This window comes from Ambystoma mexicanum, chromosome 6q (assembly GCF_040938575.1).
Source record: "Ambystoma mexicanum isolate Mex_15411 chromosome 6q, UKY_AmexF1_1, whole genome shotgun sequence".
Classification (NCBI taxonomy): domain Eukaryota; kingdom Metazoa; phylum Chordata; class Amphibia; order Caudata; family Ambystomatidae; genus Ambystoma; species Ambystoma mexicanum.
Window position 1 is genome coordinate 299,247,182 of NC_090937.1, and position 21,403 is coordinate 299,268,584.

General features: G+C 44.6%; 1 protein-coding gene across 1 annotated transcript in view; it reads left to right on the forward strand.

The window, feature by feature from the left end:
* The window catches only part of RASSF6 (Ras association domain family member 6), a 288,183-nt gene that overhangs the window by 140,730 nt on the left and 126,050 nt on the right, over positions 1 to 21,403 (forward strand). The window contains exons 3-4 of the mRNA XM_069630785.1: positions 14,805 to 14,883; positions 19,323 to 19,471. Coding sequence (XP_069486886.1) covers positions 14,805 to 14,883; positions 19,323 to 19,471 — 228 coding nt within the window. The remainder of the gene's footprint in view (positions 1 to 14,804; positions 14,884 to 19,322; positions 19,472 to 21,403) is intronic.

Here is a 21,403-nt window from a genome sequence, read left to right on the forward strand (position 1 = left end):
GGGCGTTGTCAGCCATCACCAGAGAAGATAATAGGCTTCATTACAAGTTTGCCGTGCCCAGAAACAAGGGTTCCGGTAAGCTCACCAGCACCCTTGTTTCCGGACTGACAAACTACAAGTCTGCCTTCTGGGACCGCTGTGCCCAACAGATCTGACCCTGCCGGGCACAGCGGCCACGGTAGGCATACTTGTCACGGGAGCACCGGCACCGTTGCTAACGGTGCCAGTGCTTCCTGTGTCCCCACTCCCATATGGGAATGGGGATTAACAAATGTACCTGCACCTGACTTCACGGCTGCCAGACTTGTAATAGCCCGGTGTCACCAGGAAGTCAGTCGCCGGTAAATTATTACGGGTCCAGTGGCAACCCACCGGTAGCACTGGCAGGGTTACAGCCGGGCCTGTAATGAGGCCCAATGAATCACTATTTCATATTTCCTTGTACAAATCTGAATACCCAGAAACATGGGGCTTCATTATAAGTTTAACTGTCCGGAAATAAGGGTGCTGGTAGCAACGTACCGGCACCCTTTCCAGACCACCAAACTACGAGTCTGCCGGCAAGGGCATGGTACTCCCGGCAGGCCTGACCTTCCAGGAGTTCAGGCCCTTACCGCCAGCGTTTTCACTGAAGCACCGGCACCGTTAGCAACGCTGGCGGTGCTTCAGTGACCCCATTCCCGTGGAGTCGGACTCCACAGAAATGAGGACCTTCTTTTACACCACCGCTTATGATATCCCGATGCCACCGGGATGTCAGGCGGTGGAAACAGTGTTACAGGGTCGGAGGTAGCCCGCCGCCTATTGGCAGGTTCTACTGCTGACCTCGTAATGAGACCCCATGGACTACCTTTTTCTTAATGTACCTGAAATATATCTGGAAAACCCAGGAGCCCAATCCAGAAACTCTTTTGGACTCTGAATTGCATGCGCACTGGTTTCACTATGGCTGGAAGGATACAGGCACATTTCAATTGACTGCAACACCTAAAGCTCCACGTCATTTTCTGTGCTTTTGTTTCTCTGCAAAAACCCCTGGAGTTTGTCAGCACTGTATCCTCTCGCAAAGTGTACCCCAGGGATGTCTATTAACCACACCTGATACTGCTTGTGTGCAACCCAAGCATACAGCATACAGCATACAGCTCCACTCTGTCTTTCCTCCCTGCTAGAACTGCTTATATGCTTCCACTCCATGAAGCTCCCTGTTCATGCATTGAACTCTGAACCTCGTGTAATTGAAACACATTTGGAATTTCTCCCTTCCTTGCTGACCATTCTGTCTTGTGCTTTGCTTGTGACTGATCCCTGCTTCTGTGTTGCCTTCCTCCAATTTCACAGCCATTTCCCTGTTGGCACAGTCCTCTCCTTTTGTCTGCTGCCAGAGTATTTTTGCCTTTTATTTGTGCTGTGTCCTTGCAGGCATTAACCCCTATTTCTTGTGCTGATGTACTTCAGCTCCAAGCCCGAGCTTATTGTGATTTGTCCTTGCAGCCTCCAGCCTTTGTTACTTGTGCTGTTTCCCTTCAGTCCTCTGGTCTTGCTCCCTGCTTTGCCTTCTCTTACAGGTCTTTTTAGTGTCAACCTTTACCCCGCTTTGTCTGACTCCTTTGCTTCTGTTTATACTTTTTTTCCTTGTTCTAGTCCTGTATTCCACAGCCTTGCCTTGCATAGTTCATGTATTTCCAGTCCAGTTTTTCAGCCTACGTTTGTTAGATTCAGTTACCTTGCCCCAGCACCCTGCTCAGTTATCTTGTACCAATACCTTACCTTTCTTATCTTGTACCAGCTTGGTGCCCCTGTTACCTTGCACCAGTTCCTTGCCCCTGTTACCTTGCACCAGTTCGTTGACTCTTTTACCATATACCAGTCCCTTGCCTCTCTTACCATGTACCAGTCACTTTCTCCTGTTACCTTGTACCAGTTCCTTTCTCCTGTTACCTTGTACCAGTTCTGTGCTACAGTTTTCTGCATTTTTATTTCATGCTTGCCTTTTCTGAATTCTTGTTTCCGTTCTAGTGCTCTTAGTGTGTGGTATTTTATGGTGTCCACACCCGTGCCTCTGTGCATTCCTTTGTGCAGAAATTTGCTCCTATATCCTAGGAGGCAATCTCTGCCCTTTCTTTTGTCTCCTCCTACCTGTAGTCTATAGTGTACTAGCAAAAAGTACCTGTACTCCGCATGGGTTCTGCAGACAGTGTGAGGAATCTGAGGGCATCCTCACTTCTTTCCCCAAAATATCCCCCCCTAGGTGGCTAGACACAGGCCATCGCTTTTGGATCGTGACCCTGGGGGTGGATATGTGAGGGAGGATCACCTGTGAGGAGGAGACTTGGGAAGAGGGGGGTGAGGGACCCTTGGGTAAGTCATGATATCCCCCATTTCCCTTTCATCAGGAATCAGATGTCCCCTAAGCTTTTATGCAATCCTTTTTCCAATCCCTTCCCTATTATGTTAGAAAATCATCTCCCAGAATATACAAGTATGGTACTGAGATGAGGAATAGACCACATAGGAACACACATACATTCTTTATTAGAGCAAACACACACAGACACCACTCTGGTACTGGGAAGAGGAAGAGGAATGCTGAGTACCAAGACTGTTGTGTAATTAACGTGAATAGCCTGCACCTGAAGCCAAAGGGGCAGTATAAATGGCCCACTCTGGTGAGGCTAATGGAGAGAATGGGAACTCTTGTGGAATGCTTGCCGACTGAGAGACTGGAGGAAGAAGCAAGGAGACGCGTGTCTGAAGCTCTGTGTTGCTACAGAGTCATTGCAGCGGAAGCAGACTGTGGCTGACATTGTCGGAAGGTCTCTGTGGAAGGGTCAGGCTGCCGACCTCCAGGAGCCAAGAGGACTCCCTCTCCGACAGCCTGAGGTGTCAGAGACCCGAGAAGAGGGGCCTGCTGAGTCGGGAGTGGCAGCCAAGAATAACCAACCAGAGCAGAGGAGGGCACCTGAAGACAGCGTCCCCGGTGAGTCAAGTGAGGCTGTTTGACTCTGGGATGCTGTAGTGCTAGCAGGGTGCTGAAGAAAGGTCAGAACGCTTGCAAGAGAGCGAGTGGAAGCAGAGGCAATGTGATTGCCGCTTTGGAAAGGTAAAACACAGATGCTGGATGCATACAATGTTTTGAAGATTGATGAACTTCATCAAAGGAGCAGTTTAAGAATACCGAACCATAAAGAAATTGAAAAGGCCACAGAATCTGTTGGTAATCTTCATGACCATCAATCTGGCTTCAGAGCGGCCAGAAGCACGGAAACTGCTCTCCTGAACATCCGTGAGGACCTGCTCCTGAACCTCGACTCAAACACTCCCTGTGTTCTCATTTTGCTCGATCTCTCCTCTGCCTTTGACACTGTCAACCATGCAATCCTGCTCAACCATCTCCGTGATAACCTGGGTATCACTGGTCAGGCTCTGGCATGGCTGACCTCTTTCCTTTCCGGTCGACCCTCCCAGGTCCAAATGGGCTCCTTCCTCTCTGACATCTTTTTCTCCACCTGTGGTGTCCCACAGGGATCCAACCTCTCTCCCTGGCTTTTCAACCAGTATCTGGCACTCCTTGCCCACCGCATCGCCGCTCTCTGCCCCCACTTCCAGTGCTATGCGGACGATACCCAGCTCATTTTCAGGCTACCCTCGGCCTCCTCCTCTCCTTCCCTCATCTCCGACTGTCTGTCTGCTATCCAGGAATGGTGTGCCGCCAATGACCTCTGCCTTAACGCCAGTAAGACTGAGATTCTACTCATCGGCACACCCACTCCCTCCTTCCCTGTAGCTCTCTGGCCAGCCTCCCTTGGCCCCCTTCCTGCCCCTACCTGCAAGGCTAAAAACCTCGGGGTCATCTTCGACTCCACACTCTCCTTCTCTCCTCATATATCTGACGTCTCTAAGAAGTCACACTACCAGCTGCACCTCCTCAGAGGTATTCTTCCCTTCCTCTCCTTCCCCCAGAAGCTCACTGTCTCCCGAGCCCTGGTTCTCTCAAGGCTGGACTACTGCAACAGCCTCTATCTTAATCTGCCTGCCTCCACTCTCCGCCCTCTGCAACTTATCCAGAACAGAACTGCGAGACTTGTCCTTGGCCTCAAGCCCAGGGACCGTATCTCTCCAGGACTGAAACCTCTTCACTGGCTCCCAGTGGCTGCGAGGATTAAGTTCAAAACCCTCTGCATTGTCCACAAGGCCTTCTGGGGCCTGGGGCCTAAATACCTTCAACTCTCTCTTCCTAAATATCTTCCTTCACGAGCCCTTCGCTCATCCGTCTCCAACTCCCTCATGGTCAGCCGCTTCTCTAAGCAACGAGCTGGGGGTAGATCTCTCTCCGCAGCAGGGGCCTCCCTCTGGAACAGCCTTCCTGCCTCCCTGAAACTTGAGGAGAACCATCTCCGGTTCCGGAAGCACCTCAAAACCTTCCTCTTCGCTTCTGCCTTCTCTCTCCCTCTCCCCTGCTAAACCTGCTTAACTCCCCACTGAATTCTGCACTAAACTTGCATCTCGGCCACTCTCAGCGACCTCGGTCCAGGACCCAGCCACTCTCCACTTGCACTGCCTCCCTGGCTCCCCCTGCACTGTGGGACTGTCACTGTATCCCTACAGCCCCCTTCCCTGCACTTCCCAGCACTTGCTCTGCACTTACCTCGTACTTGCCACTAGCTGGCCCTTTTTATATATTATTTATTATTTAATATTTATTACACTACTTACCTTGTACTGCACTTTCCCCCCCACCTCCTCCCCCTGCACTTTCTCCTTTTCCCCCTACCTCTGCATTTCCGCGATCTGAATGACACTTGGCCTAGTAGGATCGTTTGTCTGTCTTCCCCTTGTTTTCCCTCCCTCCCTGCCTCGTCGCGCCTTGAAACACCTGTGTATAGGCGCGTTACAAATACCATATCATATCATATCATATCATATCAAGGGCCAGAAAAGTAGTGAAGTTGAATTGAAAGTGAAAGAGAAACCCGTGAGTAGGGTGCAAATTCCCAGCAGGTGAGTGAACTAGGAATTAGCCATTTCATTGTTTTCGAGATGAATGAAAAGCATTTTTGAATACCGAACCAAAAGAAAGTGATAATGAATGAATGCCACCTGCATGGAAAGCAGAGGAAAACGTTCCCTGATGCAAAGGAACTATGAATCAGATAAACTGAAGAAAGCAAGCATTTGTAATGAATATGATGAACTGCAAAGTGTTGAAGTTTTGAAAAAGCAACCATTGGCTAAAGTCATAAAAAACGAGGAATTTTACAAGTTGTGGCAAAACTATGAAAACGTTGTGATACTTCAACAAGTGAATAGTGGCAAGACAAGTGTTGGAAAAGACTGCCAGAATAAAGTTTGATACCATTGTTTAGCTGAAACAGTGGTGGTGCAACTGTGGAAAAGAAGTCAATCAGGTGTGTCGGTTGCGTGGCTTATGATGGGTGGACAACTGCGCCTAGACTGAATACACCCCACTCAGGAGAAGCCAATTGAATCATCTGTAAGTCTATGGTTGAATATACAGAAAAGCCTGTGTATTGTGAACTTAAAGAGTTGAACTTTTTGATTTTGATGAACGAGCCAAGAGCCTGAAAGCTGGGAAGAATCCTGAGGAGTTGTGTTGTGAAAACAGTGAGAGACTTGAAAGCTTGGAGAAGGGAACCCGTTTTGATTGACATCGAACTATTCAGAATCCTGGGGACGGGAGAGCCCTTTTCTGACCAAGAGCTGGAAGAAGCTCTGAACGTTTGTTTTAACACCTATTTATTTGAAGCTAACATCCCTACACAGTTTGAACAAATAGATGTGAGGGCAAGTATAGGTTTTGGACACAGACGGACATTTACTTTGGACATCCTTACACAGACACTCTTTAGTTTTATTGAGGTAGGGGAATCCCATTTTAGCACAGGGCAAGGTAGGCCTTATCCCCACCTCATCGTGGTTTTAATAAAGGTTTATACCCCAAACATTACTCTGTTGTCTGTGTCTACTTTCTGATGCCTTCACAACAGATATAACACTCTCATCAATTGTTGAAAATCAATGATCCCATAGGTAGCTGTTCTGAGTTGCTTATCACTTCATGTGCTTTACACTCTGAGGTAAACTGCACTCAGAATGGACGCGTATGGCTGTTTACATACCCCGGTGCACACATGGAGGGGGAGGGAGGTGAGTGATGCATGTTGTAGCATAGTTGGTCCTTCTGTGCGCTCTCCCCACCAATCGCCTCACCCTGGTACGGTGCAGTGCATTGCTGTGCATTGCAGTGCAAATATCTCAAAAATGGTGCATCCTTTGAGTTTTGTTCTTCGTGTCGAGACACTTAAAATGAGTTTTGTCCAGTCCTTCTACGACCACATTGATGTTTAGCCAAGATGAGGCAACCGTCTCATGTGTGAAGGGGCTGAAAGGGATGGGGTGTCCAAATGTCATGTAGCCAGTAATGTCCGGAAGGTCTTAACCTGTAACTATGTAAAATGTGGTGCAGATTGGTGGAATTGTGTGGAATTGTATAAGGAAGAAACTAACAGATGTTTTGCTTTATATATAGAAAGACAGAGATAGAGATTTCATGTGAAAGTGTGTTGCTTGCTGTTCCCGCAGAAGGCATCCACTGAATGTTCCAGCTGGACCCACACAGGCCTGTCTCGTCTAAGTACACTCCTTCCTTGTGCCATAGGGTCCAGATACAGAATCCAGTCTTGCTGCTTCCTTCGTGGGCTTGAGGGGTGTGGTGCCTTTAAGAGTAACTTGCACAGAGGCAATGATCTTCCCTTGTTTCTGTGTGTAGTCTCATGTCCGACTTGTGTACAACCCTGGTCGGATTCCTCATTGTTTGTCCATAACATGGCTTCCATCCCTTCTTGTAAGCACTCGCAGTCTGCCTTTTCTTCCTGTTCCATTGTTCTTAGTTAATTTTTGTGTTCATCCTTCTTGTTTAACCATCCTGCTGCAAACGATTGCCTGTCCCTTTACATCCATATAGCATCCCCCAAAACTACCTGAAGTGCCCTGTGCACCTCCTGACATTATGTTGGAAGATTGGATCAGGGCTGTGACTCCTAATCTCATATTCTTATTAGAGATGTGATTGTTGATTGCCGTAGGGATCAAGGATGGTCATAATTTATAATTTGCGCCCTGAGGCACATGGGCATGTGGTGCCATACAAGAAATAAAATAAATAAATACATGGTGTCCACCCTGCTGCTTTATGATCACAGTCCAGTGTCTGGTGGATGCCTTAGCTTTCTATTGGCACTAGAAGGAATTATGTATTTATTTGCATTTTTAAAGCGCCCACACAGCCTGGGGGCATTGAGGCGCTGTTACAGGAACATGTCTCTTAGTTGCGTATTTATAACGTGCTTAAGGTGAGCACGTTGCCGCTGAGCTATCCTCTCAGGGCAGTTAGATCATCTCTCCAAGCAGGTTATATTTCACGTATGTAATCATATTGCAGTGTCGTATAAATATGTTAAAATATGTTAAATCTAGTGGGAAATCGTCCCATAGAACAGCAGGCAGAATGGCAGTACTGCTTAGGGATATTACCATGCATTTCACGCATTTGTTAAAGGAGCCCCAACCAATTGGAAATTAAGTGATTCCTCCTGGCGCAAGGTCATCAGGCAGCATCTGAGGCTTGGTGGATCTCTCACGCATTGATCACTCACATCTGAGACGGGAGAGGTCAGCAAGTCTCAAGATCGAATCCCCAGCAGAACAGACCAAGCCCTCTATCCCTCTGAGGTCAATGCATTGAATACCGTTAAAATAAGTAATAGCAACAGATAATATAGAGTTTAAAAGCGGGAGAAATCTAGCATGAAGTACTATGTGAAAATCTGATGTTATTAGTATTGCCAGAGACCCACACCGAGTGTGTTTCTGGGTTATGAATAGGGAGTTTCTGTGCGTGCTCTGATAGCATGATTTGCTTACAGGCATTACACTAATAAACGCGCACACAAAATCCCACTTAAAATATGTTTACATCAATATAGTGCAGCTTAGATTGTTTGTTGCTGTATTTGATATAGTGCAGACACAACGCTAAGAAGCAATTCTATCATTTTTACAGAGAACAACGTAGCTGGGGCATCTCAAACACAAGGTGCTGTAAGTGGGACCAGATCACAAAAACCAGCCTGGTATAGCTTGGGAGAAAATCCTTTGACCAGTTCTAGACAGCAAACTCTACTGTTAATATGTACAGATGTACACTGCACATGTTTACAATCTAGGCACACAGGTTAAGTTCTTTGGCCAGAATCTCACAAGTTCGGTATAGTGTTGATTAGGACCTAGATCCCTTGTCTACAAAGGGAGCAACCTAGCTGACTAGACACCATGGCCACTATGTTTAGTTGGATGTGTTCCCATCATTACTCCTTCGAAATAATCTAGGTGAAGACATACTTTTTTTTTACAATACTAGAATATTTGTAAAAAAAAGCTTATCCCCATACATTATTTTTCAAAAGGCTTCTTATTATTTAAGCTTCTTTTATGTGAAGGACCATTTTCAGTGACCTTTATTGTTCAAGCCAATATTGGAGCATGCCTGTCAACAGAAGCTGTAATGTTCTTGCCAGAAAATTCACACATAATTATGAGCTGCCGTGAAAAGACCTGCAAATGTGTGATAAAGCACAGGGAGTGCCCTGAAATGGCGCATGTAGGTTACTTACTGAGCAGACCTCCGCTCCAGTGTGGTTCCTTGCCACTAAATTCGTAGGGGAGGGTGGAGGTGAGACCAGCTGGAGTTAACAACCATCACAACCACCGACAAAAAACAGCTGCAAAGGGCCATGACACGAGAGAACGCCTAAAGTTGAGATAAGGAGGTCGTAATGAGAAGTGGCACTGAGTTCCAGAGGGTGGAGAAAGAATTAAAAAGTCATGTTCATCTGTTATGTATGCAGACAAGCACGTCTTTTGTTTCTTCACAGATTCATGTTTTAGGTTGGGCAACAACCATAGTTTGGAGTGGGCATATGTGTACATAGTTGTACTGAGAATGTTAATAGTTATGCTATGTAAATAGTTCTGCTGTGTTGGGCAATAGCTGACCTTGCAAAGCATAAAAATGTAATAGCGTTCTAATATGGAATTAGAACCTTGCAGGGTCAGAAGCAATGTTGGTCTTTGGATTATATAACTATTTGCCCTACTGAAGAGATTGGGGCTGCTGTAAGGATCCTAATTAAATGAAGATAAAATTGAAATGTACCGGCTGCGTGGGCAATACAGCTTAATATCATCCTTTGCGAGAATGACGGTGACAAGGGATAGAAAGAAGAGATAGATTAGAGGAATAGGTAATGGCTAGGGGAGAAGTAGGGAAGTAATCGGGAGGATAGGAAGTGGGGGGGCAACAACTGAAGAGACACGTTTAGATAATAAAGTGAGCCTTGAACTGGGACATCTATTTAATGCAAAACCAGTGTAGTTTAGCCAACATGTCATAATATGGAAAGAATGACACAAACCAAAAACTAGATGGAGGACTGAGTTTTGAATGAGAGGAAGTCTTTGACGTAAACATTCAGGGAGGCCAAGAACAAGTGGTGCATGCCTGGATTTAAGCAGAGGCAGCAGAGATGTGCAGGGAAAGGGTGAGAATGGGACATCTCTGCCAAAGGAGCTGTAATTAAAGATGCCAGGATGAAGACTGCTGATTGATCAGAGGTACACAGGAAAGTTCGCTTTCCAATGTGTCCCCAGCATTCTTAGCAGATGTTACCAGGTGAGGGCAGGGGGCCCATGGAATAGTGCCAGCATTGGGCAATCCACACATCAGGCATCAAGAGGACCCCCAAATACTGCAGCCTTGGGCTTGCAGGAATTCAGCTTCAGAGAGTTTGTGTGCATCTAAAATGCAACTAGTGAGAAACACCATTGAAAACAGGAAGGTATGTCACCCAATACCTGATTGAGGTGAACGAGTCACTAGGTCTCACCAGCCTAAACACAGATAATGACGCTGAATGAAGCAATCAAAACAGCAAGGTATTGGATATACAAATAGAAAATGATTGGTGAGAAAGTTATTTACAGAAGGGAACGAAAATTCTCCTTATTTGAGAAGGTTTGGGGGAGATTTCTATCGCTGTACTAGACTTTGAAACGCAATGTAAATACTTGGTTCGAAGGGTGGGGGGAGGGGGATTTGAGGGACCTGTTATTTTTAGGATTTTGATATATGAATTGGTTAACTACTAAGATGTATTGTTAATGATTGCGGTATCAAACTGTTCTTGTATATATGTATATAAATGTAAAGTATGTATATTTTGAAATAAATAAAGAAATATTTATTTTTTAATAAGAACATGGTTGGTGAGAGGGAACGGCCCTGGGGAATGCTAAGGAGAAGGGGACGAGGAGAGCCGTAAACCAGGATACACAATCTTTTTTAGAGAACTTGCCAAGGCAAAAATGGCAAACTAAGAGAAGGCACTGCCTCCGACACCCGCATAGGTAGTTTACTGTGCATATTTATTTTCGTGGCCGATTTAATTGAATTTCTTTTACTGCATTTCACCAGAAATATTGATGGGGGATGGGTTGGGGTTATAATTGAGCTGGAGGCGGTTTAGGGGTTCCTGGGGTCTCTCCCTGCCTTAATATGCAGGAAAATGGCTTTAAAATGTTTTTGATGAAATCGACCAGGAAAAAAACCTCTACGAAATCACGTAGATCCCTTACACCAATGTTGCCAAAATGGTCGAAAAGGACAGCATGGTCTAATGTGTGGAAGACATGCTAGATGTCGAACATGGCCAGTCTTAGGACTGCACTAACATCAGAAGCCATCTGCATCTCATACAAAGCAACCAGAAGTACTGATTCAGTCCCCTGTCTAGGACGGAAGCTCGCCTTGTAGGGGTGAAGCAGATTGGATGACTCAACAAAATGCTAAAGTTGGGCAATGGCAACCTGCTTTAGAAGTTTGGCTGAAGCAGGAAGAAGAGGGGTATTGTTGAAATTAGGCAGCATTAAAGGATCAAGACATGTTTTTTAGAAGAGGTAAGACCAGAGCCATTTTAAGAAGTGAGGAACCAGACCTTGTGTAAAAGAAGCATCAACAATAGAGAGAAAGAGCAACAGATTATATTTGGGCAACGTTTCAGGATTTTTACAGAACAGTGTTCCAGAATCCAGAGGGCAACCAGATGTTAGTTTTGTAAGATGGCGTAGAAGAGTTTCAAGATTATGAAGAGAGGATGAGGTGAAGACAGAAATGGGAGAAATCAGAGAGGGTGACGTGGATAGTGAGATTGTAAAGAGAGCAGAAGGAGTGACAAAACTAGCACGAATGGTAAGAACTTTACTGAAGAAAGAAAAGTATGTTCTTCACAAAGTCTGACTGAATGTGGAATCGTAGAAGAGGAAGCTGCAGGGTGAGAAAGCTCATGTACCACAAAGAAAGTTTCTTATTGGATATTACGAGCGGTAGTGAGTCTGGAAGAAAGGTAAGCACATTTAACCGTAGCAATGTCTCTTTTATTAATAGAGAACTGGTTAACATAGATTCACTGTAGGAACAGCACCATTGGCGTTGAGAACATTGTAAGTCCTTTTTGAGGGTAGTAAGACTAGAAGAATACCAAATGGTGCATGGAGGCTTGGGGGAGCGGAATGATGGTTTCATTGAAGTGAGAGTGTGAAGTAAGTAAACAGGTATCCAAGATGAGACAGGCAATAGGAGCGATTGTTAACCGTTTAACTGCAATGGGTTTTCCCCCCCAGTGCCATTGTCTTTTTTGGTGATTTTGGTATTTCGCCATTCAAGGCCTTCTAACGTTTTCTGTTTCATTAACCCCTTAAGTGCCAAGGATGAGGCATCTTGTCCTTGGCAACAGGGAGGTAATCCCAAGGACGAGATACCTCGCCCTTGGCACTTAAGGTAAACTTGCCTGCAATTATAAACTCAACCTGTTGAACTCATGCTTAGAATTTTTGAAGCAAAGACCAGAGCTATGCCGCCATACTGCGTTGGTGTTCTTGGTCATAGAATTACAAAGGGTTCCACGTCATTTCATCGCCTGCCTGTTCATCCCCAGGCTTTTTAACGTGCACATTCCATCGAATAATTCCATTATTTTAGGGGAGTACCCGCCAAACCCCCATCCCACACTTATTGTTTGCTATTGCCCACTCGCCCAAACCCTTATCTGCCCTTTCCCACACCCCCCCTAAAAAATTCGATGAGCACATTCGATGGAATGTGCACATTAAAAAGCCTGGGGATGAACAAGCAGGCGATGAAAGGACGTCGTACCTTACAAAGCAACCCCAATGCATTGAAAATGCATTTGGAAAAAGAGTATTGGGTCTTCCACAAGTAACATCAAATTGGTTCCTGTATAATGAATTGAACTTGCCTTTTATTGAGAATGGCGTGTGTTGTGCTCCCAGCTTTATCTGTCAATATGTAACCATCAGATATTTGTACTAAGTAGGAACATTCTGTTAAATGTTCTAGCCAGCGAAAACACACTTAGGATCCTTGGGTCAACAGAAAAGGAATTGTCTTAAGTTGCAACAACAATTGTGAAAAATACAAGGTTGGTACAGTAGAAAAGAGCTATAAAAGGTTGGAAATAAATGCTGTTAAATTACTATTTACTTGATAGATCAAATCAAGAATTGATCAAATCCAGCAATAGAGATTTAGAGCTGTTTATGAGTGACCCCATGGCCTCCTATTTAATGTATTTGTCACACCTCACCCATAGGATTTTAATAACTTGTGCTCGTTTTAATATGCTTAAACGTAATGCCATTGTTGGCATTTAGTATGACACAAGCCCAGAATAGAGGTTTTGTCCATTTTGTTCCACCCCACTCTACATTTTATATTTTTCTGGCCCAGATATACATTTTTCAGAAGACTGTATTTACTTCCTATTTTGAGAAGCAAAGGCTGCCTTTCTCCAAGCTTTCATATACATGGACGTAATTTTAGGGGTGACAGGGGTGTTTGTCCCCCCCAACTTTCATGGCACACCATTTTGTCCCCATTCATTTGCTGGGGCACCTTTTCATCAGATGTCATGTCCCCCCCCCCCAACATTGTCAGCAAAGTTACTCCACTGTTCATATAATCTTACATGTGAGAATACATTGCCTGTGACTTGGACTCTTTTTATGTTTCTCCAGTGCGCAGTTAGATTTAGATTTACGAGGATAACTTCAAAATAATTCCAAATTGGAAAGTCCAGTTATTTTTTGCAAATTCATGTTACAATTGACTGAAATGGTATCCTTGATTGTATAGGATGTAATTAGTTTTAAGAATAAATATGTGATATATTTTGAAACATGGTAATGTTAACTATAGTTATTGGTATTTAAGAATTATACATACGTATCATCAACCTTTTGTAAGATAAATTGGTTTCAATTTTAGTTTTAATTGTATTTTACATTTTCTATGCTGACATTTTGCATTAATGCACTGTACATTTTTATATGTTTTTATGGAATTAGTACCCGGCGTGCCAAACAAAAAATGTAATCTACACTCCGATTGGAGCAATTGTGAGCCTTACGTGGCCTATAATCGCGATCATGTTGTGGCGCGTCCGATTCCTTTCTCCCGCCAGGCCACCATGGAAAGGGTGAGGGTACTACATGTAGTCCCTTCTACTTCTTCTAAGGCGTCCATTTTATCTGTTTATTTTTTTTTACATTGATCTCAATGACCACCATGGAAATGGAAAAGGGACTACGTGTAATCCTTTCTCCCATTCCACGGCGGCCATTTTCTTTGTTTACCATGGCCGGCAAGAAAAGGGAAAACGGACTTCGTATCCAGTCCACAACAGCCATTTTTATTTTCTGGCTGCGAAACGCAACGCGTCTCTCAAACGATATAAAAGACCATTAGTACCCCAGTCTAACAGGCCGGGGTACTAATGGCAACAAGCCCCTTGCCGACATGCCGTTACTGTGTCCGGTAATGCCCCCGGGACCTTTGTTAAGGCCCTCGCTATGCTGAGGCCTGTAACTATGGGCCTCGGGGGCATTACCTGATGCGGTAATGGCCCACCGGCTCGGGGCTTATTGCCTACTTAATTTCTTGAAATAAACCTAATTGATGATGACTGTCAAGAGTTTAACGTGATGCCATGATTCAAGATATTTAAAGCTAAAATAGGAACAGTAAAAGGCACTGGTGATAAGGAGGACAGAGTAGATTGGAAGTCGGTGTGACTACGCTTGTAGGAGTATCTTAGTCCAATGGAAGGAAGAACACCTCAAGGGCTTTTGGTAGGAAGCATTATAGAAAGTGGGATTTAGAGGCGATCGATGGTGAGTGATCCACTGAAATCCTCAGTTCACGTGGGAGCCCATATTGAAAGTAATTTTTTTTTACCTTCATTGTACATTCTAGCTCTTTAGATACACTGACCTGTGGAGTTTATGTAAAATGTTGATGTCCGTATGAGGCATTTGTTTTTCATTGCGGCAATCACATTAATTTGCACTGTGTGCAAAGAAACTAGTGTAACCAGAGCGCTCCACGTCACTATAACACCACGTTTCCATTCTTGGGCTATCCTTCAAAAAACATAGGTCTTCTGGAAGTTGAAATCTCTGTAAACGCCACTTGAACAAAGTGGACTTGTGCATCTGAGTCCAGTGATGTGTAAAAGGACCGCTCAGGTATGGGCAAATTGTGTCTTGGTGACATGAAGTCCTCTGGTGACCATAAACGAGTCTGAAATGTTTGATTATTTTCCTTTCTGTGTGGAATGAAGTCTTGATGCCTTGAACGTATTTCCTTCCAGAAACCAACTAACATCTTTACTGAAGCAATACAACTGCTATTATGAGGACCAGAAGAACATGCAACTTACCTTTGACCAGGTAAGGAGGTAACTCCAAACAATAAAGCCTTGAACAATGCAGCACCAAGCTATCTCCGCAATAAACTCACAAAAAGAAATCACTCGCGCCCTGCCAGAACTGCAAATGCCAACAGCCTCATCATTCCTAGATTCAGGTTATCTAAGGCGGGGGGTAGTAGCTTCCCGGTGCAAGCAGCTCAATTATGGAACTCATTGCCTAATCCTCTACGCGAGGCACAGCCCTTCCTTAAATTCAGAATCAACTACATCAATTTGCTAAGGACTGCCAATGAATAGCCTATTGGCGCCCACTTATCCTTCACCCCACCCTAGAACATACACTTCATCATGATCTTTATGGTCCCACTCTCTTGTACATAGACTCTCTTGATCATATTTTGTATCTATTCGGCATGTAAACCGCAACTGCTGCCTTCCTGTGATATTTTGCATTCTATTATTTGTATTTTGTATTTATACAGTGTATGTATTCCCATGACCCCACCCTGCAACCTAAGCTTCGCATTTTCTGTACTGCTGCGCCCGGCTACCTTCGGGTTTGGTGCGCATTATAAGTGAATAAAACAAACAAACAAACAAACAAACAAACAAACTCCTCAGGAAAATGAAATGTGTCAGCAATAATATGTATATATATTCGAAACTGAAATGAATATAAGTTAGTTTGTCAAACTATTTGGTATTTGAAATAAATAGATTGTCATGAACCCCTTAAGTGTTAAGGATGTATATTTTCGTCCTGAATTACCTAGGGAACCATTGTAATCCCTGCCAATGCCCAATATTGTTTACTTTATACGTTAAAATTAATCATGCTTTAAAAAATCTATTTTTCCAGTTTAAAAGTTTGTTCTTTAAATACTTGCAATGTTTTTAATAGTTTTAGTGCTAAAATCCACCAAACATCCTGGCAATGCTTATTGTGGCCGGGAAATATCTCTAGATACTGGGCCTCATTCCGAGGTAGGTGGTAAGGGATTACCGGCACCGGTAAGGACACCGGTGCCGGTAATCCCTTACCACCCTATTCCGAGGTCCCTTAGCGGGTCCCTCCAGTAACGCCAATTTGCGCTACCGTTATTAGCTACTTCCGGTGTCCAGTCAAATGGTCGAAAACAAAGGATCGAATGACCATTCGATCGACAGTCAAATGGTCGGAAAAAAAAAGGTCGATTTTTTTAATTTATTTATTTATATATATATTTTAGTTTGGGTTGGTAGAAAAATGTTTTTAATAAAGAAAACGGGTGGTTGGGGGGGGAACCCCCCCATAAAAAAATTAAAAATACAAAATAAAAAATCAACCCTTTTTTTCGATCATTTTACTGTCGATCAAAAGGCATTCGATCCTTTTGTTTTCGACCATATGACCCACAACCGCTACTTCCCCATTCCCATTGAGCCCTATGTGGGCTCAAATGGGAATGGGGAATGTTTTTTTCAATGGGGACTTACCGGTCCCTCCAAGGTCGGAATGGAGCGGTAAGTCCCCATTGAAACAACTCGGAGGCGGTACCGTATGGGAGGCAGCCATGGAGCTAGTTGCTCCATGGCTACCACCATACTCGGAATGAGGCCCACTGACTTAATGCTACACTTCACGATCGCACTCCATTGTTAAATAATGAATTTCTTATGGAGCTCATGTTAGTTCCATCATCAGATTTGAGGGAGGTTGTGAAAAAATGCATTGCAATGCAAGATTCATTTAGTCCACTTCTGACAGCAGTGGATACACCCAGCCCTCTCGCTGTACGGCCCAAAAGATACACAGTGAAACAGAGGATCATAATCACACTCTAAAACTACTTGGGTCTTGCATTCCACCCACAACCTTCATCATAACTTCTCTCCACTATGAATGACGTGCACATTTGAAAAGAGCAATCCGCTTACATTCCAGCCATTCATCACAATATAGCACTCCCTTCTAATACGCTGACTCTGCACCACTGTGGGACCCAAGAACACCCTGCTGCCCTCCTCTAACAGCAGGGGGTAACTGCAGGGCAGGCTCCCAGAGAGGCCACAGTTCAAAGGCTAGTCTAAGTTAAAAGTGTCTGTAGTCCCAGCCAGCTTTCCTGCCTATAGGTCCCCGCCATTTGTGGCTATTCTGGGCCTAGTAAGTGAGCAGGAGTTTGTTTTCTCTTATTGTCACATTGCAAGCACAGTCTGATCACTGGATGGAGCTGGCCAGAAGCATAGGTTTACGCCTGAAAAGTTTAGAAGACTTGCCTTTCCCCACGGACTGTCAACCACCTTATGTCAATGTGGTACTCGCTTTTGCAGGCAGGCGAACCATAAAATAGCTTTCACTGCAGAGCAGCCTAGACCAGGACCATGCTGATCCTCAGCTGATGGACTATGCAACACCAATCAGAGAAAACTCCACTGGTTGCTCTTAATCAAACTACATATGAAATGAACTGCAGATTGATTGAGCAATTGCAGCGGCCACTCATTTGCCCGTTTGGTGTGCCCTGTTGACTGTGACCAGCATGGCGCAGGGATTCCGCAGGGATTGGGGTTGAAAAACCGAATTAGAAATATTCGAGGGAGAAAGGACCAAAGATTATTTTTTCAAAATATCCTTTGGTCTTTTCTCCCCTGAACATTTCTAACTTGGACAAACCCCTGCCCACACCCACACCCCTGCCCATACCTCCAACCCCCTGACACCCCGACCCCCTACTTACCTGGCTTCCGACTCGCTGATCCCTGCAACGCCTGTTCCCTTTCACCTCCGTGATCGGGAACCGGCGCTGCAGGGTCCTTACCTGTTTTTGGGTTTTTTTCAGGACAGCTGCAGGGGACACCTCCGCAACTCACGCTCACAATATAGTAAGCAACAGTGCGGGGGACAGCCCCGCAGCCCCCAGCACCGAATGCGTGAGTTGGTCGAACTCTTCGGCCGTTCCGAATTTTCGAACGGCCGAAATCCGCCCAAATCACGCATTCAGTGATTTGTATTCGATCATTTTGGATGAAACAATTTAGCAGCACCATATTTTTATTTAACTGTATTGTCAACACAAACATTAATACATCTAATGGTTAGGCTGACCGAATATGTTGCTCTGGAAATTAAGCTGTGCTTTAACTGATTGTTGTGGTGTCCCGTATGTCATGTATGCAGCATATATGGAGAATACATTTTTGGATTTTTGCAACATAGTATTTTGAACTCTTGACATTAGAATGATTTAATCAAATGAATATGTAAGACTCCTGTATTTCCTGCAAAATAATTGCGGGATTATTATTTGATATCAATTCTACATTTGCAAATCTTTATTCTAGAAATGTTTTGACTATACATTATTATATTGAACGCACCCTATGAAATAGATTTGACTTCCTTTGATTCCAGGTGCGAAAACTCAATCATCTCTGTTAGGCCACTAATTACAAATGCCCCGTGTCTTTTAAAGGTTCATCGTCTATTTAGAATATTGTGGCCATGCCAGAAACGTCTTATTTTTTATTTATTTTTTATTTTACTGTTTAAAGCGTGAACCTAGCGTGAGTGCAGCAGAGCACTGTACAGAGGGTGGGTAGCCAGCGTTTGGGCTGGATTCTTTTCACAGTAGCTCAGTAGTGTGAGTTGAGGTCTGTGCGTGACTATGTGCATCCAATGGAAATTAGTCCTTGGTCAGGTGTTGTTGAAAAAGCCTCCTAGGCCCAGTGTCCCAAATATTGCTTCATGACCCTTTAGGCCCATCCCATCGATTTATTAGCCCTCTGAAAATACTGTCTGCAAGCTGCTATTTAGTGCTATCTGAAATGCACAGCACACACACCTCCCTGTGTAGGTAAATGCTAAAACATACAGAGCTGCATGGATTTACACTCCTATAACCTACACTTCCCAGTGCAGTAAGAGTCACCACAAACAGACACGCAATCACCCACCTCTGCAGGTACAATCCTACAAAACATTTAGCCCCCGGGCAGTTTCGCACCCCACACCACACTCATAATCATGTTAAGACAATACCACTACAGTACCTCTAGAACACATAATTCACTGTTCACTGACACTCTTAACACACTGAGAAACATGCCTTGACACCCCTATAAGACATACGGGCCCCCTTTGTACGTCTGTAAAATTTACAGTCCTGTGCAGTGTGGTCTCCTTGTACCCATCTTTTCTGCATTTCTCTAATGCTCAGAGAGATGGCATGTATTCATGTCACGCTGTTATGCCACACTGCTATGTTACTCATAGTTATGTTATTTGAAGCATGTGCTTACTCATGGGTGTTAATGTTGACATACACCTCTGCCTTGAGCCGGCCCTAAGGTAAGGTCACCGATGCCTTTGTTATATCATCCTCTTTTCGCTTGGGCCCTTCACCTGAAAAAGTGCCCTGATCCTTGATGTTTCCTGTCTCCTGCATTTGTAACTGTTTTGCCCTTGTATTTCTCTTTCAGACACAAGATAGGCAACTTGTTGTTTCGGGACTCCTAGAGATTTTATGGGGAGTGAAGCGACCAATTCGATTCCGAATTCAAGATGAGAAGCTCAACTGCACATCTCCGATAGAACTGCCGGAACCACTGGGGTCATCCAGGAGCAAAAGGTACTATAGATTATCCTGCTTTTTTTCAAATATTTTCAGAAATTGGATGCTACTATGTCAAGAACCTGCAACTCTTATGTTTTTTGAACTGGCAAACCAGATTTTCAAATTGCAGATACCAGCAATGAATATGAGCCTTGCTCCCTGATATGAATGACGGGTATCTATCAAGGCAGTTAGTTGAGGTTGCTTTTCTCTTTGTTTCAGAGGGGGTGAGGCACTACATAATCAAGAGTCTTTGAAGGACACCCCTACCTCCCCTGGAGAGTGAACACATCAGTAATGGAACATAATTTTTGAATAAATGAGCCTGCTAGCAAGTACCCAGTTATTAATGCCCTTTTTATTGAAACACCTTGTTAGAGGCTAAAAGGGACACGGTCCCCTTAAGGGAAAGAAACAAGAAACTGGGGGCGGGACTGTGGGAGGGGAGCGCGAGGGGAGGGAAGGCACGGGGAGAGGCCAGTTACTGTAAGAGAATAAAGGAGTTTGGACGTTTGACCACATCTCTGCGTTTCATTGAATATAGGCCTGGTGGGCCCGATACAACACACCTATTAGGTGTTTTGAGTGGCTTGAAACCTGTGCCAAAGGGAATCTAGGATGGCACATTAGCACCTGGGGCAGGAGAGGTAACCAATTAGGTTTCTCAGATCTCAGATCATGGGCTTAATCCGACGATCTCAGCCTGCATTACGAGCAGCCTGGTGGCTGCTACCCCCACCCTTCGATCTTTCCCCACTCTTCCCTCCCTTCCCCTTTGATCTCTCATCCCTTACCACTCCCCAGCCCCACTTACATGATTCGTTTGGCAGTGGCCTCCGTGGAAATGGAAGAGGGACTGCTTTCCAGATCCATGTCAGCCATTTTAGGTAATTATTTTGTTTCATTGCTCTTAGGACCCCGGGTTTCCAGATTAAAAAATCTGGTGTGCTTATAGCAATAACTGCCGATCTGGTGAGCCGGATCGGGTGATAATGGCTCCGGGGCACATTGTTAAAGGCCATATCAGGTGTTATTGCTATATTAATAGATGGGGATGCTAGTCAGTCAGGGAGCTATGAATGCGGGCTGTATTCTTTGGTTGAGTTTGTGTTCCGAGCTCCGCCAGTGCTGCATGCCACTAGCCCTGTGCCTCCTTTGCTCTACCCTGCACCACTATGCGACTTTTACCTTCCTCGATTAAGCACACAAAGGTGCTAAAGGCTAAAATAAATGATAGAAGTAGAAAAACTCACCTTTTTTTCTACGACAGACCACTGCTGTGACAGGGAGTCCGCTTTCATTGTTGATTATGTCATCGTAATGAACACTAAAAACAGACTTCCTCTCCCAGACGCAGCATAGCAAGACTGAAGGTAAGCACGTTTTTCGTTTTTTATAACTTACTTTAGCCTTCAGAACCCATGTGTGCTCACTCGCGTTTGTTAATGCTGATATGCCCATCTGAGTTTTGATAACAGCACCCCCGCCTGAGTCAAAGGACCTTTGCTTCACTCGAGCCCTTAAGTTGGGTGGCGGGTCGTTACCAGCAGGGTTGGCCTGCCGACCCAGTGTATATCGCCTCATTCTGACATGCCTTGTAACATAATTGAGGTCCAATGTTGTATGTTGCAGCAGCATTGAGGTACATCACTGTGCTTTGAGGCACCTTTGAGGTCCAGCATTTTATCATGCAGCATCATTGAGGTCTAGCATCGTACTGAATGCATCATTGAGGTCTAGCGTTGTCCTGTGCAGCATCATTGAGGTCCATAATTGCACCGTGCAGCATCAATGAGATCCAACTATGTACCCTGCAGCATCATTGTGGTCCAGTGCTGTATCTTGCAGCACCTTAGAGGTACTGCATTGGCTCTGTCTGCAGAGGCCCAAGTGTCAGTTTGTCGAAAATGTTCCTGCCATTTTCTGTGAACCAAGCTAATGAAGTGC